Source organism: Diabrotica undecimpunctata, chromosome 5 (genome assembly GCF_040954645.1).
Source record: "Diabrotica undecimpunctata isolate CICGRU chromosome 5, icDiaUnde3, whole genome shotgun sequence".
In the NCBI taxonomy this organism is placed as follows: Eukaryota; Metazoa; Arthropoda; class Insecta; order Coleoptera; family Chrysomelidae; genus Diabrotica; species Diabrotica undecimpunctata.
The window spans coordinates 49,388,966-49,416,151 of NC_092807.1; the positions used below are offsets into that span (position 1 = coordinate 49,388,966).

The 27,186-nt window shown below is 32.4% G+C and overlaps 1 protein-coding gene across 2 annotated transcripts in view; it reads right to left on the bottom strand.

Annotated features, from left to right (window-relative positions):
* LOC140441296 (5-oxoprolinase) overlaps window positions 1-27,186 on the bottom strand; it is a 401,235-nt gene that overhangs the window by 231,803 nt on the left and 142,246 nt on the right. For both annotated transcript variants that reach the window (XM_072531924.1, XM_072531925.1), the window contains exon 13: window positions 18,301-18,502. In XM_072531924.1, coding sequence (XP_072388025.1) covers window positions 18,301-18,502 — 202 coding nt within the window. The remainder of the gene's footprint in view (window positions 1-18,300; window positions 18,503-27,186) is intronic.

The window sequence follows — 27,186 nt, forward strand, 5'->3', positions numbered from 1 at the left end:
CGATATTTTTGACTTAAGACCTTTTTATTTATCAGTACAGAATTGATATATGGGTTGTATTAAATTTTACAGAAAAAAATACAATTAATACAAAACAGATCTACTTAAAAATCATTAGTTTTAATGATTACTTCGTTTCTCAGTGTAACTATAATTTTACTACGCTACAGTTTTGAACGACTTCCTCGTTACTTTTGTTAGTGTAGTAAGTAGTTTAACTGTCACTGTCACTCCGAAATATCTGTCCTACGAACATCAAAGGTACCGGCAAAGCTTTTACTTCTTGTTGGATGATGTGTTCTGTGGTATAAACATCAATGTCATCCGCGTAAATGCTAGCTTTAATGAGTACTTTAGTTACATCCATAATACTATTGAAGGCAATTAAGAATAGAGTTGAACTTAGAATCGAACCATGAGAAATTCCATTGTCTAATATCTATGATGAGCTTGTAACACCATTTATTCTAAGTATTCATGCTTTATCGTAGGCTTGGCTTATATCGAAAAATGTTGCTATTAGTTTTTGGTTATGTACAAAAGCTTCATTAATTGAGGTCTGTAATGCAACGTAATTGTCTAATGTGGATCTACCTCTCCAAAAACCATTTTGGAATGAAGTAAGGAAATTATTAGTTTCTAAGTACCATATACCGAATGGTAAGTTTTTTATGAAGACACAAAATATCATCTGGCCCTGCATATGTGTTTTTTTAGATTTGAAACCATACCTCTTGAAGAGTTATAGGAAAATTTAAGGGGCTGTCAAAGTTGTTAATGGCGATTATAGAAGCTTTTATGCTTTTCTTGTACACTTCCCGTCACATAAAACTGGTACACTTTTTTTCCCAATGTAAACCTGTGGTCCGTGAATCAATTCGTTGTTGCCATCACAGATAACGAGATTGCACAAAATCTAAATATATAAAAAATAACTTTTAAAAATGTACAAAGTTTTTAGATAGGTATTATTTTTATCATTAACAACAAAAAACCGTATCTAATAAATTTAATAACCAGAGATAGGGTTCAGCTAATATCCAAAATGTTTAAAGGATCTTTAAACCTAGGGTATTGGCACAGGGAAAAGAATGCATATACTGTAATTTTATACTTCAATTACCTACCGAACACGAGTTGTATTTTGTGTCAATAAGTTTAGTAACGGGCACACTACCAAAATTAAATTATTATTTATTACAAGAACAATAAAGGTAAAAAACTAACATTATACTTTATCCTGCGTATTATAAACTATAAAATATCCGGGACGAAAAAACGCTTTTCAAAACGTGACAGTTACAATCCAATATCTCACTGTAATGTTTTATTATAATAATTTAAAGTTATGTCTAGATTGATTATCTATCATTATTTTTGAATTGAATTATTTTCATAAATTATAATAAAACACAAATCAATTTGTGGGTACTTAATTGAGATTATGGAAAATTACAATAGTAATAGGAGAATTTTTTAGGATGCATGTTTACATAAATGTGACTGACTGATAGAGAATGTTCGATAATGTTTTAGTTTTTAGTATACTCAAAACTGGCGGTCTGTCGCACAGGCCTGCTTTTAGCTGGTTTCATATAATATTTTCGTTTAACTGGCAACAGTGCCCTAGAAATTAGAATGACACATGTGACAAGACCAACGTACACAACTTAAAAAACACGGTTTTTTGTTATAAGAGTTGTACCAGTTTTTTATGACGCGAACGGTACGTTAGGAATTTGTAGAAGTAATTTATTAATAAATAAATGATTGTTTTTTTAAATGCTTATATGTCCAAAAGAATTTAATCCTTTATGTTTACGAATTTTAGTCCAAATAACTTCTAAGAGTATTGAAGAGTTGACAGATGATACGTACTCACTCCAGGTATCTCTTTCGCCCTTCTTTATAAGACATCTTTTTGTAGAGCTTTTTAAATTAAGTAAACTTTTATTGGTGTTGCATTTGTTAAGTACATTAAAAACATAATTGCTAGAAGATAGAGCATATGCTACCTCATTGTTCCGCCTAGGTACTGGTGGTCTTTTGCAGAGCTTCATTTTACCGATGTTTGTTAGAGCTGCTTTTATAATAATTATCTTGTTTAAGGATGTAATACTAGAGTTTATATTATGACTTGGATGCTGGTTTTTAATTTTATTTTGAATACCGACTTGATAAGACTACCAGTTTGCACTATATAATTTCCAGGATTGATAAATTAGAAAGTTATGAGATTGAATTTCATTTGATGATATACAACTAGGAAAGAGATCACTGTCTTATAACGATTTTAAAGTATTTCACGTGAGAAACTTTGATAAGGATTGACTACTTAGTGATAAATCTATGGCGGAAAAAGAGCCGTTATAGGAGTTAAATCTGGTAGGTTCCCCTGTATTAAGTAGTAGTAGATCAGAAGAGTCAATGAGATGTTTCATTAAATTACCGTATTTGTCTATTTTAAGGTTTCCTTATGCAGGATAATAACAATTCATGTCCCCTTAAATTATTTTTGGGTGTGGAATTTGATCAAGAAGGTTATTTAGTTCTTGTAGGTCTAGCTCGTTAGGCGAGCTAGAGTTTGGTAACTAGATGTTGCATATTATATTAATATGTTTTTGGTATGTAATACTCACTGCTACAGCTTCGAGATTAGTACTTAATGCAATTGGCTTAGTTTGTAAGTATGTTCTTAGGAAGATAGTTACTCCACCACTGGCCTGCTGTGCTATTATGTTTTTTGGAAAACATTCGTGATCTCGAAGAGTTATATTAGTTTGATTCAAATGAGTTTCTTAAAGAGCAAAGATCTTTGGGCATAACTTATTTTTTTTAATGTTTAAAACTTATTAAGATGCAATTGTAAATTAAACGAATTGGACAATTGTGCCTAAGATAGTTATTTCGATATGCACAATATTCCCCCCACTCAATCAGTTAATTTTCAATAAGCATATCCATATCTGACAACTATGCTCCACCACATAATTTTTCTATAACAACATAACATATTAAATCAGTAATCATATTCAATTTTCTCACCCATATACCTAGTTTATTCCATAATTAGTTTGAAGTCCAATCACACAAAAATACTAAATTTCTTTTTATACAACATTACAGTAACATATTAATCTATTTTCACCACAACTGACAACCAATAAAAATTTTTCCAGGTACCAAATGTTGTCTTTCAACATATTTATTTATTTATTTTACAATAAATATGAGCAGGGGTCGCAAAACCCATATGCCCATGTGGATACAATGTTATATAGTATGCAATTAAATGGTTACATTACAATAGTTACATATTAAGCACTAACTAACTAAATAAATATACAAAAAGATAGGTAATAGCAAGTGTTTAGTACAAATTAAATGTTCAACTAGGGAGCAGATGGTCATCCAGTTTATTTTTGGAAATATTGACAGATGGAGCATCTATGATCTCAGCCGGAAGGCTATTCCATATCGAGAACACTCGATTACAGAGAAAAAATTGTATAGCTGTTATTAAAAAAGTTTCCTTTTTAAACATTTAAAGTTTGTGGCCACGAAGACGATTGTCATTGTCTAGTATAAACATATCCCTCACATTTCCAAAGTTGTATTTTACTATCCGAAACGTAATAATTAAATCTCCTCGAAGTCGACGTTGTTCAAATGTAGTGAGATTGGCCATATTCAGTCTTTCTGTATACGTAGGTCTTGAGCGACCAAAAGACATCCTAGTGCACTGCCGCTGTACGTTTTAGAGAATATTACCATCGCGCACTAATACCGGACACCAAACAGTTCCGCAATATTCCAGAACGACGAATGTACAGTTTATACAGATGAACTGAGCTCATAAATGACACTTTCGCAAACGTTTTATTTAGTAGATATAATTTACTGTTAGCTTTTTTAAAAATGTGCAAAATATGTTCCGACCAACTTAGATTGTTATTAATTATATCACCTAGATCATTATGTGATTTCACTGTTTTTAACACGCGCCCATTAATAGAGTAAGAAAGAAACGGATTATTTTTACCCATGTGAAGAACTACACATTTGTCCACATTAAGAGGCAGCATCCAAGTAGAGCACCATTCCGATATGCAATCAAGGTCATCTTGTAGTAACTGGAAATTTACGGAGAGATCGGAAAATATCTTCGTGTCATCTGCATAGAAAGCTTTGCTGCATTTACTGTGAAATTGTAGATCTTTTGAGTATGCTATGAATAAAAGTGGGCCCAATACTGATCCTTGCGGTACCCCACTTAAAACCGTTCTCTCCACTGAGAAAGAGTCCCCAACTCTAACACAAAACTTTCTATCTGTTAAATACGCGTCGATCCATCTCAGTAATTGACCACGGATACCAAGGTGTTCCAATTTATGTAATAGTCTTCGCTTTGGAACTCGATCAAAAGCTTTAGCAAAATTGAGGTAAATAATGTCTACCGGGGCTTTTCTGTATAATGCTTTTGACCATTCATTGACACACCAGAGAATATTTGTCATTGTAGAACGTCCTTTGACAAAACCATGCTGATGTTCTGGTATAACCAGTTCATTTTGCAGAAAATCAGAAATTGTCTCAGCAGTGATAGATTCCATTATCTTAGATATTATAGGTATTAAGCTGATAGAACAATAGTTATTAGGATTAAATTTGTTCCCTTTTTTAAATATCGGTGTTACAGATGCGGTTTTTTATATAGGAGGCAAAATATTTGTGGTGAATGATAAGGACATAATCACATATAGTGGGTAAGCTAAAGCATCAGAACATTTCTTTAAAAATAAAGAAGATATTAAGTCGACAGGAGTAATGATTATATTTTCAAGGGAAGAAGAAACTCGTGACGAAATAATATTAGGCAACTGATGATGGGTTCGACAGAGAAAACCTTAGAGAACGTACTGGCGAGGACTTCGGCATTCTCATAGTTATTTTGGGATATATCCCCATTATTATTTTCCAGTAAAGGTATAGAAACTTTTGTTGTCAACGAAGATCTACTATACTTATACAATTTTATACAATTATTACTAATGGCTATACTCTCTTCGTAGGCAACATAAGCTTCATGTAGAGATTTCTTTAAATCTTCGGCAAACTCTCGATGAATTAGTAAATCCTCTATGCCATTTGTACGTCTATATTTGTTCCACAACTTTCTTTTATACTTGATCAGATATATTAATTCCCCATTAATCCAAAGTTTTGTGTTATTTTTGTATATGATTTTTTTGAAGGTTTTTTTGGTTTTTGCAGAAACTAACAACGTGTAAGAACTTATCCTAGAATACAACTGGATTCTTTATGTCGCCGAAAACATCATTCCAATCAATATCAGCCAGTTGGCGATTTGCATTTTCAAAATCAATTATTTCATATACCGTTCAATTAACATTAGGATTAGGAGTACAGTACTGTAAGTTAAACTGAATATGAAACGTTATGACTGCATGATCTGAGTTACCTACTGGAGAGCTTATTATGGGATGTGTTAATAAATGGGGATCATTAGAGAAGACCAAGTCCAAAATAGATGGTAAATTATTGATTCTGAAACGAGTCGGACGAGATTCTCTAGCCTAGACAGTTCATCAAGTGATGCGATAAAGGACTCATCAGCTGCTAATCTAAAATCAGCAGGCCGATAAACACATACTAGGTGAAAAACAAAAGAGTTTTTATGACATATTTTTAAGCCAAGAAGTTCCATATTAGGGACAGTAATATCAAGAGATGTAACAGAGAAATTATTAGTAATTTCTGAAGACAAGTAAATACAAGTTCCTCCTCCACGTCGATTACGACGATCACACCTATAGAGGAAATAATTTTCAATGTTATAAAGAGAGTCAGGATCATTTGGTGTTAACCATGTTTCAGTAATAAGAATTATTATTTGAGGATTTAGGTTTTGAATGTTGCATAAAAATTCATTAAATTTGGAATTTAAAGTAGCTAGATTAGTATAGAAACAGAGCCAATTATGAAAACCTAAAATATCAGAATTAGTGACGAAAGTTTACAATTTTCGGGACACCTTGTATATATTTTATGGTTAAATTTTCCTCTCCATTCGATTTTCTCTGTTCCAGTTCCACTCGAAGTTTTTTTAGGCATTATATTTGATTTGGAGTCTTATCGTCGATTATGGAAACGTTTTTTAACTAGACGTTTTGTAAAAGTTTCTTTTTGTTTTTCAAAATATGTTTGGCTTCATGTTCATTTTGCATAATGAGCTTTATCATCTTAGGGAAGCGATTGTTTGGTTTTCCAATCCTGAAAAATGTGACAGGAGTGGAGTTACACATTACAGTATCTAAAATATTTTTTAATATTCCACCATCGTGACTTTTCTTTATTTCAATGTCTCCTGTAATTTCTAATACACTCCTAACAAAAATATTCTTAGCCCGGTTAATGCGATCAACTGCTTCATTTGCTATGCTATCCGTAAATTTTGGAGAAAAAGAATGATCCTCGATAGATAACTTGTTTTCGATCTGTAAAAGTCTTTCACTGATATTAGCTTTTTGATCTATAAGATCAATTTTTGATTGAAGATCCTCTTTTAGATCTCTTAAGAGCGTCTTTAAATTAGCAAAACTTTCGATATTAGGGCAGCAGTTGTTGCAAAGAATTTTAATTCCACGTAGCTTATGCCTTGTAACGCAATCTTCGACTCGTAGATAAGTACAAGCTAGATGTATGTTCTGTTTACAGAACAGGCTTCACATTGAAGTTGTTTTGATGAATCTCGATCATCGATTGACTTTGAACAGTTAGCGCAGGTCGACATGGTGGGAACAGCAGAACAGTAGTGGGAGTGAATCACCGTAAATAGATATAAACAAAATAAAAAGACTGACCTTGCAATCTGTAGATAATCCAACATAGGGGGCTCTGATGCACTTTATGACGATATAAAAACACCACTGGCAATAGAAAATTCTTCTGTTTAAGCTGATATAAAAATGATGGTTAAACTCAAACAATAACCAATTGTAATTTGTAATAATTCACTGGGAAACGTAAATTCTGCCACACACACTACGATGCTCATTATTGTTCTTATTATATAGAGCCTTCTTATTATCTAAGTTTACATTTTACCAGTTCTTATAACTACGATGATGGACTTGTTAGTCCAAAAACGTTATATAATATATATATATATATATATATATATATATATATATATATATATATATATATATATAAGAAAAAAGAAGTACTTGTGACTCGTTTGGAACAAATATATAACTGTTTTGGATGGGTTGGAGTCAATAATAGGGCTATTGGTTAACTATTTTTTTATTCTCGAGCTTTCAATTGTGTTTACAATTATTATCAAGAGCTAAAAAAGACAAAATACTTACAAGTTTGAACTAAAAAGAAAAAACAATTTTTGTTAACTTACCAAATAAAAATTAGTTTGGTAAGTAAAAATCACTGCTTACATGTTCAAAATATTTAATACAAAAATGTTTTTATCTAATAAATGTTTCTCTGAAAAATTTTTATAATTTTGAAAACTTTTTTGAAAATTTTTTGTAGTAGTATTTGAAGTATTTTGTCTTTTTTAGCTCTTGATAATAATTGTAAACACAATTGAAAGCTCGAGAATAAAAAAATAGTTAACCAATAGCCCTATTATTGACTCCAACCCATCCAAAACAGTTATATATTTTTATATATATATATATATATATATATATATATATATATATATATATATATATATATATATATATATATATGGAAAAGAATAATGCGAGTGAATAATAAAAGTAAAATGTAATGGCATGTCTCGCAAAACAGAAAACCAAAAAAGGTATATCGATGGAAGGCAACCGTATAAACGTATTTCTGACTATTGGTCGTCTTCAGTACGGTGCAGCCAAGTTAGAAAAGGAGCATGTTAACTTGGGAAAGGATCACTAGAGGAGCAATGCGACCAATTTGTGGCATTAGAGTTAGAAGACCATTACGCATTGCTCCTCTAGTGATCCTTTCCCACGTTAACATGCTCCTTTTCTAACTTGGCTGTACCGTACTAAAGACGACCAATAGTCAGAAATACGTATATACGGTTGCCTTCCATCGATATACCTTTTTTGGTTTTCTGTTTTGCAAGACATATATATATATATATATATATATATATATATATATATATATATATATATATATACGAGGTCTTAGTCTCCCGATCCCCCAGACACTACCACATTTATCACTAACCAATACATTACTACTACTGAGAACACAGGATGGTTTATTTATACCGTCAATAGTGACGTGGTTTGGTTGGAGGTTGGCGTGGGAGTTAGTATGGTGATAGGCGCGGGGATTGGCGCAGGGGTGCCAGTAGGATTTTGATTGGCGGGTACAGCGGACGATATTTTCTTTATGATAGGTCTCCATGTCGAAAGTAACCGTATGCTGTCATCTCTTTTATTTTTCAATTTCTATAGCTTAAGTGGATAGAAGCTATAGTTCTGGAGTTTTCAAAATCAATTTTGTAACCTGTATGAAGATTATGTTAATCTAGAGCTAAAATTGAATCGGAATAAGAGTTGGCATGCAAGTAACATGTACATGTACAACAGTAATAAAGAGCAAGATTGGTATGGGTGGGTTTTCGATAAACAGGGTGATGAAAACCTTGGGATTGGTTTTTCTTTATGATAACGTTGAGAAACGGTAGGGATGAATCAATTTCCACCTCCATCGTGAACTGGATACTAGGATGTATACCATTCAGTTGGGTTTGAAAAGACATTACAGCATCCCTGCCATGGGGCCAAATGTTTATTTTACATATTGGATTCAAGCGATCAAATGCCAAAAAAAAGTTATGTTTGTCTGATGTCCTTTTATTGCATGATGCTACGTAAAACCTTCAATTTGACTTGTTGCTACTCTTGTTGATATCACTATATGACATAAGACCGAAAGAGGCTTTAAGAACAAAAAATGTTTGACATATTTAATTATAAATTTATGTTCAACGATTTCCTCTTTTGATTAAAATAATATATCTGCCACTGAGTGTATAATACACAACATGGTATATTCATGGATTATATGTTCATATTCTGCATCTGTTTATTTCCAAAATAATTATTTAACAATAATCAGCATTAGCGGATATTAGTACACATAATAATCGATTAAACGCAGCACTAAATGCTCATGTATATTACCCATTTTTGTTAACTTTGGTATATCAACTAATTAATCGAATAAATAAAAATCAGCTTGTTTGAGTTAGATGCAAAAACGGAGTTGAATTGTTAATTGCGCATTAATTATCGATGTGTATTAGTGAATGGAATTATTAATTTGGCCATTAGCCAAAACATATTTGAAATATTTTTATAGATAGTATTAGCGAGTATAAACGCATACATAAACTGGGATTATTAGAGGTATTTTATATCCTACTTTTTTGACCATAGTGGAAGTTGCAGTTTTAAAGTTTTTTATTTGGCCTTAGGTACAAAATCTACTTAGCCAGACAATTGATTGGATAGTAAAAACAACTAACTTTTATATTTCCTTTAAATTTATATCAGGCAATTTCCTATTTCGTTCATTCGCCCAATTCCTTAACCTTCCCATTAAAAACATTATTGATGACTGTACAAAAAGGATTGAACAAGGACACATGCTTCACGCAAAGGTGCCCTTTATAGTGACTTTTTTTAGGAAATAATACAGGCAACAGTTAAAGGTAAATGACATATAAGAAAAGACAGTCGGACACTCACACCACTGCTTGGAAAATGTAGTTTAATTTTCCATTTGGTACGTTTGAAAAACTCCCATAAAATCGATCTAATAGTTGGATTTCGACTACTTAAATAGAGAAGAAAAACAACATTCTGCGGAAGTATGATTTTTTGGTAGGAGATAGATTGAAATAAAAATGTTATGGCTTCTTGATTATACCGACATTGAAACATCCAGTGGTTAAGGTCATCAAAACTGCCATCACATTCACTTGTATCTGTTATCGAAACTGTATATCTTTTAAAGTTAAACCAATATTTGATAATAGATTCTGTGAAAATTGCTGAAAAAATTTGTTAACATAGTAATTAATTGATTTTTAAGTGTTGAAAAATTATTTTACGGCTCTTTTCCAAACTAGAAGACTGGTCCTGCACAAAAGTTGGTGTTATATTCTTGTCTAATGGGCGGGAAATTGGGAGAAGAATCTCTTTAGGGGAAGATGGTTGATCATGTTTTGACGTAAAGTTAGATTTAGAAGAGGTATTACGGACAGGATGTTGTGCTGTGAAAGTTTTTAATGGGAGAAATTCTATAGCAGAATCAATTAATGGAGCAAATTTATTTTTATGTATGAGGCTAGAATAGGCCGAATTGATAATAATTTTTGTAGTTTCTTTAAAAAATATATTCAAATTATATTTAAACTTATAACTTAAAAGTTAATAACATGGAAAATAAATATAATATTGCAATTTTTAATAATAAACTTATTTTAAGATAATCAACTCTGTCTTTAAGATAATGTAATGCTGTTTAGTACTTAGTGTTTAGCAGTCTTATTCTATATTGCACAGTAAAATATTCTGTTACAGTTATGAAGTCCAGCTCACAGTCATATAGTTAAAATATTGTTTTTTGTAAGTTATGTTCTCCTACATCTTTGATAATTATGTAGGTACACTTCCCGTCATATAAAACTGGTACACTTTTTTTTCCCAATGTAAACCTGGGTTCAGACTGGATACAGTGGTTCGTGAATTAATTCGCTGTTGCCATCACAGATAACGGAATTGCACTAAATCTAATTAAAAAAAAATAAAGTTATTATTAGATAGGTATTATTTTTATCATTAACAATAAAAAACCGTATTTAATAAATTTAATAACCAGAGATAGGGTTCAGCTAATATCCAAAATATTTGAAGGATCTTTAAACCTAGATTATGGGCACAGGGAACATTGGAACGCATCTACTGTATCTAATTCTAATTTTTTACTTCAATTACCTAGCGAACACGAACTGTATTTTGTATCAATAAGTTTAGTCACAGGCCAACTACCAAAATTAATTTATTATTTATTATATGAACGATAACATTAACAAAAACTAACATTATACTTTATCCAACGTAGATTATAAAGTGACAGATCCAATACCTCACTGTAATGTTTTATTATAATAATTTAAAGTTATGTCTAGATTGATTTTATCTATCACTATATTTGAATTGAAATATTTTCATAAATTATAATAAAATACAAATCAAGGTATGAGTACTTAATTGAGATAATGAAAAATTACAAAATTAATATGAGAATTTTTTAGGATTGCATGTTTAAACAAATTTAATGTGACTGACGGATCGAGAATGCTCGATGTTTTAGTTTTTAGAATACTCAAAACTGGCGGTCTGTCACAGAGCCCTGCTTTTAGCTGATTTCATATAATATTTTCGTTGAACTGGCAACAGTGCCCTAGAAATTAGAATGACACATGTGACAAGATCAACTTACACAACTTGAAAAACATGATTTTCGGTAATAAGAGTTGTACCAGTTTTTTATGACGCGAACGGTACATACGTTATAAAAATTTGTATTTAAAAAAATCCTTTATAAAAAGGGATATTGACTTAAAAAAGAACCCTTTAGAGTTACATCACAGACCGTTTTTCCCTCTTTCTGAAGACACACACACACACACACAAAACGTTTTCGAACCAACAAGTAGGTACATCATCAGTGCTGTTAGCAGGTATACATGAATGAAAACACTAACTATGTGGTACAAACCCAGATTTACTTCATGGCAACGTAAAACTTTCCACTGGGTTGCTGGCTCTAAGCCAACGGCTCAGGTTCATCATGGTCCAGCCTCAAGAGTCCACTGCTGAACATAGGCCTCTTCCTCATTTCTCCCGGGGTTTCAAACCCCGTCTATCTTGCGGCGCTCTTATCCAGTTTTTATTGAGTCTTCTTAAATCGTCAGTCCATCTTGTAGGTGGTCGACCGACGCTTCTCTTGTCTTCCCTTGGCCTCCATTCCAATAACCTCTTTGTCCATCGCCCATCTGTCATTCTGGCTATGTGTCCTGCCCATCTCCATTTTAGTCTGGCTATCTTCTCGACGATGTCAGTTACTCCGGTTCTTCTCCTGATGTCTTGTTGGTTATTCTGTCTCGCAGAGTAATTCCTAACATGGACCGCTCCATTCTTCTCTGCGTGACTCTCAGTTTGGTAGCTGCTGCTTTTGTTAAGGTAAGTGTTTCTGCTCCATACGTCAAGACTGGGAGGACGCACTGATCATATACCTTTCTCTTTAGGCATGTGGGCAACTCACTTTTAAAAGTTTCTCTCAGTTTTCCAAATGATGCCGACCCAAGACCGATTCTTCTCTTCAGTTCATGAGTCTGGTTATCCCTGCCAATCATAATTTCATGTCCCAGGTATTTATATCTATCTACGAGTTCTATTTCTTTCCCACCAATACTGATGTTCTGGTTGGGTACCAAATTGGTCATAATTTTTGTTTTCGAGATATTTATATTTAAACCTACATTTTCTGTAGCCACAACGAGTTCCTGTACCATCTCTCTTGCCATACCTAGATCTTCAGCTATTATAAGTATATCATCGGCGAAACGTAAGTTGTTTAGATATTCTCCATCTATTTTTATTCCCTTTGTCATCCAATCCAAATTCTTAAAAGCATGTTCTAGTACCGTATTAAAAAGTTTAGGTGACATTGGGTCTCCTTGTCTAACCCCCCGTTCTAGTTTTATGCGATTACTGTTAGTATGTAATCTGACAGTGACATTTCACCCTAAAAGGGATATTCACTTCAGAACGGCTATTTACAGACGCTCTGAACGTGAAAATAAATATTTCCTGTCTTGGTAGAAGCAACTCTAACATGGCTTTGTATGGACGCAAATAGCGACATCTGATAATAATTCTGTAAACTAATTTTTCGAAACTAAATTCAGATTTCTGCTTTAATTTATGCCTTCTAAAAATTGCAAGGCAAAACAGACGTTGATACAGATGTTATTAGAGACATGGGGAATCTAAAATTGCATTCTACAACATATACATATGCATAAAAGGATTTTTGCTTAGTTAAGGAGATATGTTATATAATGCAATTTTGGATTCCCCATGTCTCTAACATCTTTATCAACGTCTGTTTTGCCTTGCAATTCTTAGAAGGCACAGATTAAAGCAGAAATCTGAATTTGGTTTCGAAAAATTAGTTGACGGATTTAGTATGATAGAAATTATTAAAGCTTTATACAAAAACAACAGCAAAAAGGTAAGAATACATAAACAAGAATCGTCCGCATTCGAGGCAAAAATAAAATTAAAACAACGATATTTACTTAATCCACTATTGTTCTTATTAATTTTAGATTATGCAATAAAAAAATGTAAGAAGAAATACAAAAATATGCTAGTGGGAAAATGAAGTATGATGTTATTCTACACAGGGGTTCCCAAACTGAAGGGCGTTAACACATGTCAGGAGGGGGGGGGGGTACGAGACGAGTCGAAAATTAAATTAAATATAGGTGGTCTTTTTAAAATTCTACATTAACCATGATGTTAAAAAAATTAAAACAAGCCACTGTAACATCAGACTTTACACATAAATTTGCTGCGTCCCTTCTTCCGTTTCGCCACCAGACGCAGGACAGCTAACCGCAGCTAATCAATTGTGACTCAGTGTTTGAGATACCTCGGCCTAACTTGCATGTATTTTGCATTATAAAAGTAAACTTTTAATGTGTGTTGTGACATTTTAATTGTTATAGTTGACTTTCATTGATTTCGTTAATTTGAGTGAGAGAAGTTATTGTAGTCAAGATGAGCTCAGCAAAGAAACGCAAGTATAATGATGATTTAATATCCAATATGGGTTTATTTGTATGCGTAAAGGTAATGTCGAACATCCTCAGTGAGTAATTTGCTATGAAGTATTAAGCAATGATGCAATGAGACATAATTGTCTTAAAAGACATTTGTCATCCAAACGTAACTCTTTTCAGGACAAACCAAAGAATTTTTTTGCTACAAAATCTAAAAATTTAAAACGCATGAAGTTTAATAGTACTGGTTCTATAGCTCAGTCATCTAAAAAAGTGCTTGAATCTTCATATGAGCTTCAAGCAGCTGATATTATTCTTGGAACGCAGAGTAAGCAAAAGTTATCTCAAATACCTCTTTCTAACAATACTCCAAAACGTCACATGAATGCTATGGCCGAAGCCTTATGATTGCCATGATATAATATGCCATTTTTGGCTATTCAGCTAGACGACAGTACAGACATAGCACAATGTTCTCAGTTAATTGTTTATGTTCGGTATATTAAAAACGAAAGAATAAAAGATAAACTACTCTTTTCTACAGAGTTGGAGACCACGACAAAAGCTATTGATGTTATGAAAGGAGTGTCAGATTTTTTTGACAAACATGAACTCTCTTGGCAAAAGCTTATCGGTGTATGTACGGATGGCGTGCCTTCTATGCTTCGTTTCTCTCAGAAGTTGTACAATTAGTAAGAGAGAAAAATGCTGATATGACTGGGGTACATTGTGTTATACATCGACAAGCCTTGGTAGCAAAAACTCTTTCAAATGAACTGAATGCTGTATTATAGTTTTGTATTAAAGTAGTGAATTACATAAAAAACAGTTCTTTGAATACTCGACTGTTTAAAACTCTTTGTGAAGATTATGAAGTAATTACAAAACACTGCTATTTCATACAGAAGTACGATGGATCTCAAAAGAAAACATGTTCGCAAGATTCGCAAGATTATTTGACCTTCGAGATCAAGTAATCACCTTCTTGGAACAGAAAAAGCAAAATGAACTAAGCGTAGCTTTACAAAACATTGTACTCAAGTAATACTGGCTTATCAGTCAGACATCTTTGACTTGATGAACAACATGAACCTAAAACTGCAGGGTGGAGACCCAAATATAGTTACTCATCGTGATTCGATTAAGATGTATATTGAGAAATTGCAACTTTGGAGGCGTAAAATATCAGCAAACCCCTGCAATTATTTGAGTTTTCCTAAAGTAGAGTCAATTTCAGAAGAAACACGCTTCAGGGATATTTATGAAGGATCCAAGTTTGAAAATCCAAATATCAAACCATTTGAGTAGCCTAATTGAAGAGTTACAAAATAACTTCCCAAACACTTGTGAAGATAGTATTGACCCATTCCATGTCAACATAGACTCCCTGCTTTAATCACTTCAAAAAGATGCTTTGCAAATAATACATGATTCTTCTGCCAAATACAACTTTGATGTAATGGACAAACCTTCATTTTGGTAAAAATATTTCAAACTGTATCGTGGTCTATCACGGGAAGCACTTCGTTTATATTTGTTTTTTCAGAAATTGTTTGTCCGAAATAGCATTTTCAACACTTGTGACAATTAAAACAAATTATCGGAATAAACTCGATGCTACTAGTGACTTTATGCGCTTACTAAAACTCAGGCACATCTATCTCACTAACCAATCTAATCTATATTTCATTTATTAATAATTTTTGTATTTTATAAAAACTGATATTATTGTATCTTATGGCAGTATACATAAATGTTTTGTTTTCTATGTAATACTTATTTGTTTTTGTTTTGTTTCTTTTCCCATACAATATATTGTTAAGGGTGTGGGGCACGAGAAACTTTCATTTGAACAAAAGAGGGCGTGGTCCAAAAAAGTTTGGGAAGCCCTGTTCTACAAGAACTGCTATTTGCTGACGATATATGGTCCTAGTAACTAAATCGATAGAAAAATTGCAAGTTGTAAATATATTTATAAATGGGCTAAGAGTGACAAAATTAACTCAATAGTAATGGCAAGTTAAAAAAAGAAACATGAAATTACTATAAAAGGTAAATAATTAGAAAAAGTTAGCAGCTATAAATATCTAGGTGCAGCTATTGAACAAAATGGAAAGATAGATGAACAAGTAAACCAAAAAATTGGGAAAGCAGGAAAAATTTTAAATACATTAAGGTCAACGTTCTTGGGCAAATAAAGAAATACCTAGGAAAATAAAAACTCAAGTATTATATATATATATATATAAATAAAGTAGTGAGACCCTTAATAATTTATGGAAATGAGTCGTCGGTGTGGCGAGTCCGCTAATAAATAACAACAATAGCCAAATTACAGCTTGAGATTGTTACGAAATATTAAAGGAATCACAAGAAGAGATTGGATACGAAACACGGCGAAAATAGCATATTTAGAAGTGAAACTAATAGGAACAGTTTTATAAGTGGGGGCAACTAGGATGACTCAATCTATAACAAAATAAATAACGACAGACCAAAAAAAAATATAAGAAGTCAGGGCAAAGAAAAACGTGTGACAAAAATTGGCCACATTGCGATTAAGATGGGATAAAAAAGTTATACACAGGGCAGAAAACCAAGGAATAGTATGAAAAGAGATTAGACATTTGGCAGAAGAAAAATCAAGAGAAACATTACAATAAAAATAATAATAATAAAAAAATCGATCATATCTTAATAGCAAAAATTTGTTTAAGGCATTAAATACGTACGCCTGTTCCGCGGTGAGCTACTCATTTGGTATTATATAGTGGTCAAAAACGGATAAAGAGAGTTCTCGGCGGAAAGTAAAAACACTTCTCACAAAGATGAAAACACTATCCACGCAGTACAGTAGAGAGAATAACATTACCGCTGTATAAAGAGGAAGGAGGACTTATGGACATAGATGAGCAACTGCATAAAAAGGTTGATAATTTAAGAACTTATTTTCAGGTGCAGGCTGAGACACCTACCGTACATCCAGCAATTTGCGCAGTAAATGATACAACGCCACTTCAACTGAGGGAACAAGAAATTCGCATAAACCACCTAACTAAGTAAGAAAAAATTCACACCTGGATAAGTAAACCTCTGCATAGGAGACATCTCAATGAGATCAGCCAAGAATATGTCGACAATACAGCGTCGAACTATTGGTTGACATCAGGAAAGATGTTTCCTGAGACTGAGGGCTTTCTACTTGCCATTCAGGATCAGGTTATTCCAACAAAAAATTACCTGAAATATATTGTTAATATCCTTAAGTCCAAAATTACAAATGCCCATATGGATGCCAATCCCAAGAAACCATCCAACATCTTACCGGAGGGTGTCAGGCTGTCAGGCGTATGTCGGAACTGATTATAAGGAACGCCATAACTCAATAGGAAAGATTATCCACCAAGAACTAGCTGACAAACTGGGACTTCTCCAAACCGACCATCTTCCTTATTATTAATACATCCCTGACAGAATTCTTGAAAATGACCACTACAAGCTATACTGGGGACGCACTGTGCTCACAGACCTACCAGTGGCACATAATAGACCGGATCTCATACTAGTTAATCGACTTACTAGGCAAACTTATTAATCTGGCGATACCCAACACCAATAATTTGCGTTAAATACAACGACAAGATCGCGAAGCAAAGACATCTAGAAATACAAATTAGGAGACAATGGAGAATGGATAGTACCCAGACAGTACCTATTATTCTATCTACCACTGGTGTTATTCCCAAAAACTTCCTATAGAACATAAAACAACTGGGTCTAAATAAACATCTCGTACTTGTACTCCTGTACTCCTCGCGACGTCCAGATGCGTACGAAAATTTTTGGGAGATACTCCAGCGTACTAAGTCACCTAGGGCTCGATAACATGGAAAAAGTCCCACCAGAGCTTAATCCTTTTGATACCGTTGGTATCTGGAATAAGTGAAATTTCTCCTTAGAGAAAGTGTGAGCCTTATGGCTAAATCTGGAAACACCAGTATAAATATAGTAAACTATAAATATATATACACATCGGTTTAGAACGTCTTTCGACGTTGTTCGATACCTAAACACCATCTCTTCCTATCTTCGCAGTCGTTTGTTGTTAAATTTCTTTCGCTCATGGACTTGTTTACACCGTGTTGCCATTCTAATCTGGGTCTTCCTCTTTTCCGTCGACCTATCGGTTGCCATTCTATTACTTTTTTGGGGAGTCTTGATGCTGACATCCGTTGAACATATATCACGCACAAACTATAAATAAACTGTAAATATTCTAAGTGTTGTAATGAATTTAGAAATATAGTTAAACTAACCCTACACCTAACGGTACTTTGGATTTACAAATTAAAGTAAAATAAAAATATATTTAAAAAAATATCATAAAAGCAATGACTCACGTAAAATCGCAGTAGGCCGATCCCTTTTCTTCATCTAACGAAACTGTAAGTTTGATTTTAGAGCCGTCATCCATAAAGTCTTCTGCCTCCAATTGGGATTTACCAATTCTTGATTTTGCTTCTTTAGCAACATGTTTTAACATATCTCTTACAGCTACCTCCGCGTTGTTTTGAATGTGACCCATATATGCTTGAACAACGTCTGCAACAAAAATATACGGTTTTGTTTGAAAGTCTATATAGATAATCAACAATACTTCGCAATGATAAATCATTATTAAATAATTTACCCGGTTCTTTACGTTGACGTTAAGGCGTTGGAATGTTTTTCGAATACTCCTCAAAATTTTTAAAATATCAAAAAGCCTAAACAAAGCCTCGGAGCTTTAGATGGATTATCAAGTAAACAAAGTAAACTAAGAAAAAGGTTAATTAATATTGGTACATGTACAGGGAACATATGTACAGGGAATTAAACAAAATACTGATATCACGCTCCTTATATAGAACAAATGGACTTTACAATACTAATTGCAATAAACAAATAAGTAACCGTTACTGATATCATGGAAAATTACATACATATATTATTGGGGTATCCAAAGATTAAAGAGCGGCTAGGAAAATATTAATACTGATAAAAAAATTTCAGACTAGGAAGCAGTTGATGAGAATATCTTAAGAGTAAATATTGAGATATATGGGTACAAGATTACCATCATAGTTGCTTGTGCCCCTTCTGATGATTAAACAATTAAGCTAAAGGAAGATTTCCTTAGGAAAATCTGTACTGGATAAAATAGAAAAACTGAGAGGTAATTATGGTATGAGATTTTAATAAAAGAAAAGAGAGGTCAGAAAAATGTATAGTAGTAGGACTTTTTAGTAAAACAGCAACTAATGATAATGGTTATAGACTTACACACTTATGTGCGAGCTACGAATGAAAATTCAACAATGTGTTCTACAAACACGGAGAGACATCGATACACCTGGATTCAACCGATCGACATGCAATCTTAAAGCGATCATCGATTACATTTTCAGTAAAAGTCCAGGCGGTATCTGTTTTGAGTTGGGTACTACTACTACTAAGGATTTCCACAGTTTTCACTGTCTTCCTTCACTCAACCGTTTTCTCCAATTTTCCCTGTCATTCCAGTCTCCATCTCGCAGGGTTCTTTTCTCCATAGCCTCGTCGATTTCATCTCTGAATGACCTTCGGGGTCTCCCTCTCTTTCTTCTTCCAATCGGGCTCCATTCTGTGATTTTGTTTATCCAGCGTCCTCTGTCCGCTCTTCTGACGTGGCCGTACCAGGATAGTCTCTTCTCCTCTATATAGTCGATTATGTCTGATTGCACTCCCATTCTCCGCTTAATCTCTGCGTTTTCAATTCTGTCTCTTTTTGTAAGTCTACAGCTTCTCCTCAGGAACTCCATTTCTACTGCTCTTATTCTACCTCTATTTCTCTTGTTTATTGTCCAGTTTTCGGACCCATATGTCAGGATACTTCTTGTCAGAGTATTATATATTCTCTTTTTTGTCTTTATCGTAATGTTCTTATCCCACAACACTGAGTTTAGTTGTCTTATACAGTTTCTTGTTTGTCTCAGTCTGTTGTTTATATCTTCTTCTGTTGTTCCCTGGTTCGATATTATGGTTCCTAAATACTTGAATTTATCTGTTCCATTTATTTGTCTTCCCTCGTCTATCTCTAGGTTTCTCATATCCTTGTTTTCTGTTGTTAGGTATTCGGTTTTCTCTAAGTTTATTTCCATTCCGTTGTTTTTATATTCTTCTTCTAGTTTTCTGAGCATAAAGCTGAGATCTTCTTCATCTTGTGCGATGACTACTTGATCGTCGGCAAAACTTAAGGTGTATAGGTATTCGTCTCTTACTGGTATGCCCATTCCTTCGCACTTTCTCCTCCATGGTTTGAGTGTCTTTTCCAAGAATATTTTAAACAGAGTAGGGGACGTAGCACAGCCTTGTAGAAGTCCTTTTGTCGTCTTAAATGGATTGTAGGCTTTATTTCCACATTTAATAGCTACTTTGTTTTCTTTGTATAGTGCTTTAACTGCTTTTATTAGTGTTTGTCGGATTCCGAGATCATTCATTGCTTCCCATAATTTGACTCTAGGTATTGAGTCATATGCTTTCTTTAGATCAACAAAGGCCAGATGGACCGGTCTACCTTTTGCCATTTTCTTCTCTATCAGTTGTTCTAATGTGTACGTATGATCTAGGCATGATTTTCCTACTGTGAACCCTGCTTGGTCTTCTCCAATTTTTCCTATTATTTCAGTTTTTAGTTTTTCTTTAATAATTTTCCCGTAAAGTCTACCTACCGACGATATTATACTAATAGCTCTATACTTTTCACATTTTTTCCTGTTTCCTTTCTTATGTATGGATGTGATGTATGCTTGTGTCCATTCCGCAGGTATTTCTTCTCCATTTAGTCCTCTTTCGAACATTCTATGTAGCATGCGGAATAACTTTTCCGTTCCGTTTTTAATTAGTTCGTTTGGTATTCCTCCGGGTCCTTTGGCTTTTTTGTTCTTCAATGTCTTGATTGCTATCTTAACTTCTGCCAGGCTTATTTCTATCTGGTCGTATGCCCCATTTTCTGCATGTTCTATATTCTCTTCCTGAAATTGGGGACGGTTTTCTGTAAGTAGTTCTACGTAGTATTCTTGCCACTCGTTTTCACTAATTTTGCCGATCTGGGTTGTTTCTGTCTTATTTCGTTGAAGTGCTTTTAATATTCGCCATGATTCTGATTTCAGTTGGGTGTGAAGCATATAATCCCAGTTTTTTGCATAAATCGCTCCAAAATATTACTACAAATGATAATTTCACTATGTGTGAGTTGCAAAATGTAGGCTTAACTTCTTATTCATAAAATTCGATATTTTTCCTTCTTCTTTCGCATATATTTCAACAACTATTAGTTTTAGAATAATTTTTTATGTAACTTAATTTTACATAAGACAATGCTAGTTTCAAATCTTTAGAATTATGAATTGTCTTGAAAAAATAATAAGAAACACAAAAAAAAACAGTTAAAAAATGTTTTCTTATAAGTTTAGTTTCCGGACTAAAATCAAATTTAATGGCTTTATATTCTGCGAAAGAAAACTCTTTAATATGTTTATTTATCACACAAAACTTTATTAAAATCGATCTCATAGTTTTTGTAAAGTGATTTTGCAATCTAATTTTTTTTTAAAATAAATAATTTTCAAAATTATGCAGGTCAAAAACTAAAACTTTTAGATACTTGAAACCTTTAAGATATAGAAGAGCATTCAAGATTTTAAACCCTTTTGAAAAATTAAAATTCGTCGATCAGAAAAGCCTAGGCAATTTTTTAAAAAATTGTTTAAATTTTTTTAAATAGATTTTAATTTTCAAAACGGATAATAAAATTTCGTCAAAAGATGCTTCAAAAAAAATTAAAGAAAAATAAAAAAATAAGATGATCGGTTCATTAGTTCCAGAGTTATGATCGGTCAAAGTTGACTGCGATTTACAATAAAAGTATAAAATTCCAAGATCTGATTTTTAGATAAAAACCTTTCCAATAGAAAACAATAATTGGGTACAAATTTACATTCTCTACAGACTACTACAAGATGGTTCAAATGTGAATTAAAATTAATCCGTCCTTTAAAAAATTGACGGTAGAAGGCCGTCGCGGCTGAACCGAAATTGAGTTTATGCCTTCAAAATCAAATCGCGCTTAAAAATTTTAATTATTTCCGCTTCCATTTAACCAATTTTGATGTTTTTTCTAAATTGAGGTTTTGCGAGCTAAAAACATCAAATATCGCATTTGTAAATACTTCTTCTTAGGGTGCCTGTCCGTTCCAAACGTTGGCGCTCATCCTGGCTATGATGACTTTGTTGGTTGCTATACGAAATAACTGTGTTGAGGTCTTTCTATACCATGCTCTCAAGTTAGCAAGCCAGGATATTCTTCTTCGTCCTGGGGCCCTTTTTCCTTCAATTTTACAAAATGCATTGAACTAGCTCGTATCTGCCTTGATGTCTCATTATAGGTCCCAAGTACTGCAGCTTACCCTTCACGATGTTGGCCAAATCCGTGGTTGTGTTCATCCTCCGCAGTACTTCTTCATTGGTGACTTTGTCTGTCCATGGTATCTTCAGGATCCTTCTGTATGACCATAGCTCAAAAGACTGAAGTTTTGATAGAGTTTCCGCCTTCAATGTCCACGTTTCTACTCCGTACAGAAGCACTGAGTACACATAACATTACATAACAAGGAGCCTTATTTTTGTGTCTAGGGTGAGGTCATGGCTCTTGAACACAGAACTCATAGTCAAGAATCCACTTTTTGCCTTTGCGATGCGACATTTAATCTCTTGGGTATTGTCCCACGACTCATTAATTATAGTTCATAAAAGTAGTTGTATTGTGAGACACGTTCAATTCTCATTTGGTTCACATACAGATTTGCTCCAGTTGTTTTCCTTGCTGATGATCATTAGCTTGGTTTTGCTGGTGTTTATATCCAGTCCATATTTTCTACTTGTTTCCGTTATTTTGTTCATTAAGTTTTGAAGCTCTTCTATGAGTAGAATAACTGGTATTTTTTTTTTATTTTTTTTTTAAATACCATTTATTTTATTACCATATAGAAATATAAAAATAAAGATCCTGTACAATGTATTATCTATTCATACATTGTGTATATTAGATTTATTCTCCTTGTCTATCCTAAAGAAATCTAGCATCCAGAAAATACTAAAAGCCATGAATTGAAGATAAAATATTTTTGTTTGAAGTAAAGAACCCTGAGAAATTCAATCTATTTTAATTTAATTTATTTCAATTAAATTTAACTTAATTTAAACTTAAGCAGATCATAATATATATATATATATATATATATATATATATATATATATATATATATATATATATATATACAATGTAAGTGAGATTAAAACCTCACTGAAATGAGGATATCGGTAAAGGAGAAATAAAAAATGAAAAAACTATTTCAATCTTTTAAATAGAAAACGTTTCGTGCAGTATTTCTGCATTTCTTCAGTTCTAATGATTGCAAAGTCATATATAGATGTCAAACAATGTCAAATGCATATATTGAGGTGTTACAAATTACATTTAATAAAAACAATAAAAGTTACAGTTAAAAAACACATTTAGAGTTTTTTAAAATTTATACAAACATTCAAAAGTCACAAAAATGTCACAATATGTTAACAAGAACAGTATAATATAATACAATAATTCTATTCTATCGTTGATGTAACATTATCGAAACATGAAGCCAGGAGAAAAAGTAACTTGTTTTAATTGAGCTTAGTAAAACAATTTGAACAAAAAAAAATTATTTTTATTGAAAAAAGCATGGAAAGTTAACTTTATTGTTAGAGACACAAAAGTAATTAAAAAAGCGCCTATTATTGACAGATAGGGATCTACCACTCCGAAGGGTAAAACAAAAAATAATATGGCTTGGGAAACAGTATTTTTTGCCAAAAATTCAACTAGATAATAATTATATGTTTACAGGACAGAATAGAATAGTCATTTTATTTATAATCCAATTAAAAAGAAGGTTGGATATAAAAAGTACCGATGACCATTGTTGGGGAACCTAGAATTAGTGAATATTAATGAAATATAATGTGATATGAATTTGTTTAACTCACCATGTGGTTCCTTTTGGAAAGGATTTTACATCGAATATGATGTATGAAAATTGCTAAAGTTCTCGTTGAAATGAATATAGGGATTTAATTTTAGTAGTATCAAGGTAGAAGCTACTTTTTTCCCTAGAGGACAAAAACTGAAAGATTTAGGCCATGTCTTGATCGGATTTAGGTGTAACTAAGTTAAATTATGAAATTTAACATTTAACTAGAAAGATTTTGAGGATTATTCAACGGCAAGGAGTGATAAATGAGATTATCGATATCAGTACATCTGTTCATGGAGTTTTTTTTCTGTTCGCAGAACGCACGAAACGTTTTCTATTAAAAGATTGAAATAGTTTTTTCATTTTTTATTTCTCCTTGACCGATATCCTCATTTCAGTGAGATTTTAGTCTCACTCAGATTGTGTATTTAAATTTAGACGGTCGTACTCCTTTCAATATATATATATATATATATATAATATATATATATATATATATATATATATATATATATATATATATATATATATATATATATATGTATGTATATATAGTAAACTCTTAAATATTGGGGAAATCTGCAAGAAAGACTCTAATGAGTATCAATTGTTTCGCCGAACGTTTTCGCCAAAGAGAATTAATTTGGCTTCTTCAGGGCTGAAAGAGAATAAATTATAATTAGCTACCATATATTATCTCGGAGAGATATCACTCCGGGGTAAACAAGGATTCTGAAAAGTGTTGAAAATAGCTTTGGTAATAATAATAACAACATTAAACTTAATGTGGCTTGTAGATCAGCCCTAACAATTAATAATCTTTATTCTAAGATAAAAGATAAGACTCCCATAGATAGGCTTAGTAACATTGTCTACAACATTCCATGTCTCTCTTGCAACAATTCCTACATCGGTTAAACATCTCAATTATTGAAATCACGTATTACACTACACAAAAGTGATTCTCGACTTCACCCTGACCGTTGTGCATTAGCCAAACATGTCCATTCCACTGGTCATCTCATGGACTATACGAACACTACAATTCTCCACCGTGAGAACAATAAATCTAAAAGAGAGTTCATCGAGATGTCTTATATTTTCCCTAACAATTTCTCCATTAATGTGAAGAGTGACATTAAGAATCTAAGCGATATATACCACTTCTTACTTAAATCAGATACCAAGAACAATACAACATCACAGATAGCTAACTTGACTAATATATCCATTAACAACTAACCTACCTTTATAATTAATTTTCATTAACTAAAAAAGATAACTTTCCCTTGCTTTTCTTAGATACATCTCAATAAGATATAATAATGCATGAACAATAGAATATAATTAAATAAAGAAAATCAAAATAATATTTCCCTATACTGGGATTTAATTTCATTCGTTTTTTACCAATGAACCTTAACGACATAAAGATTCATAAGAACTACTGAATTTGTCAGCGCTTGCGTTCTGGCTAAAACAGAACCTCACTTTTAAACTTTCTAAAAATCAAAAATTTAGTTATTGCCGACAATTCAAAGAATTACCTCCTTTTAAATGTAGTTACATTGGGTTTTTCGATTAACCTTGGGTATACCTTTGCGTGTTAAGTTCAAAGCTACCATACATTTCAAACCTTAAAAAAACCTTTTTTTTTTGGACATAATAACAAAAAACACCACTATGTTACTAGCAAAGTTTTTTAATATTCTAACTCTACAATTCTAAGTTACGGTAAGATCAATAATGTTTTAATAGATAATATATGGTAGCTAATTATAATTTATTCTCTTTCAGCCCTGAAGAAGCCAAATTAATTCTCTTTGGCGAAAACGTTCGGCGAAACAATTGATACTCATTAGAGTCTGTCTTGCAGATTTCCCCAATATTTAAGAGTTTACTATTGAACTTATCTGCAAAGATTAAATTTTTTTTTCTTTTCTTTTCTTTTCTATATATATATATATATATATATATATATATATATATATATATATATATATATATATATATATATATATATATATATATATATATATATATATATATATATATATATATAAGTATATCCACTTAAAAAATGAGAACAAAAAGGTACAATTTTGATTGTTAAGTTAAACACATTGTGGTTAATGCTTACGTCTATAAAGTAGTTGGTACTAGCCAGATAATGAGATCCGATGATCCTTAAATTACGTAGATAACATAATAATGATTGTAGTGTATACAATAGGACACTAGGTCGATGAATAGGGATTATATTTTTTAAAGGAACGTACAGGTTCTCGTATTCAAATTCTCTTATTATTAAAAACATTAGAGAAATCAGGACAGAAGGATGACAGAAGGATGACCTTTATTACAAAAAAGGCACCTTAAGCGGCTAACATAATAGTGGGTCCAATAGAGTGTCGACTAACAGAAAGTTTTACACCCATGCGCTGTTATAGGTATCTGAAAATTTGGACACAAGGTAACGAAGTTTTAAGGGAACGATAGATCTAAAGTATGTATGAACTGCGGCTGAGAAGGGAATTACAATAACTTGTCAAAAGTTGGAAAAGAGGAAGTAGTTTTAAAGTGTGTAAAATATTTTAATTCCTAGCTGAGCGCTTTCGGCTAACAAAGCCATCTTCTAAGCTATGGTCAAATATAAAATATCCTACTAGGAGAGATCATGTGGAAAGCTGGTTCTATCTTTTCTTTTCTTTTTAAACATCAAAGCAAAATACTACCATAGAAGAAACCCGAACTAAGTTAGAGGCACCACCAACACTCTAAGGCCAGAAAGATACATTTTCTGATATTGAAACGTTAATTTTATTCAGATTTTTTTGTTCTCTTAAGCAAAATATATGACTAGGTTTATTACTAATTGTACATGTGAAAGGAGATTTGTTTTAAATAAAATTTGCCAAAAAAAAAATTATTTTTAAATATAATATGTTTTGTCCCCAATACATGGCATTACAAATTTTGCAGAATCCAAAAAAATATCCAATACCTCAAATATCAAAAAATGTATATAAATAAAAAAATAACTTATTTATTTAAATATCTAATTAAAACAGGAAAACATTATTATTTCTGGAACTTCTGTACATTCCACGATTATTTAAACTTGCTGATTCGTTGATCTTCTTTACAATATCAGTATGATCATACCATATTGCGTCCTCTTTATATGGCCAT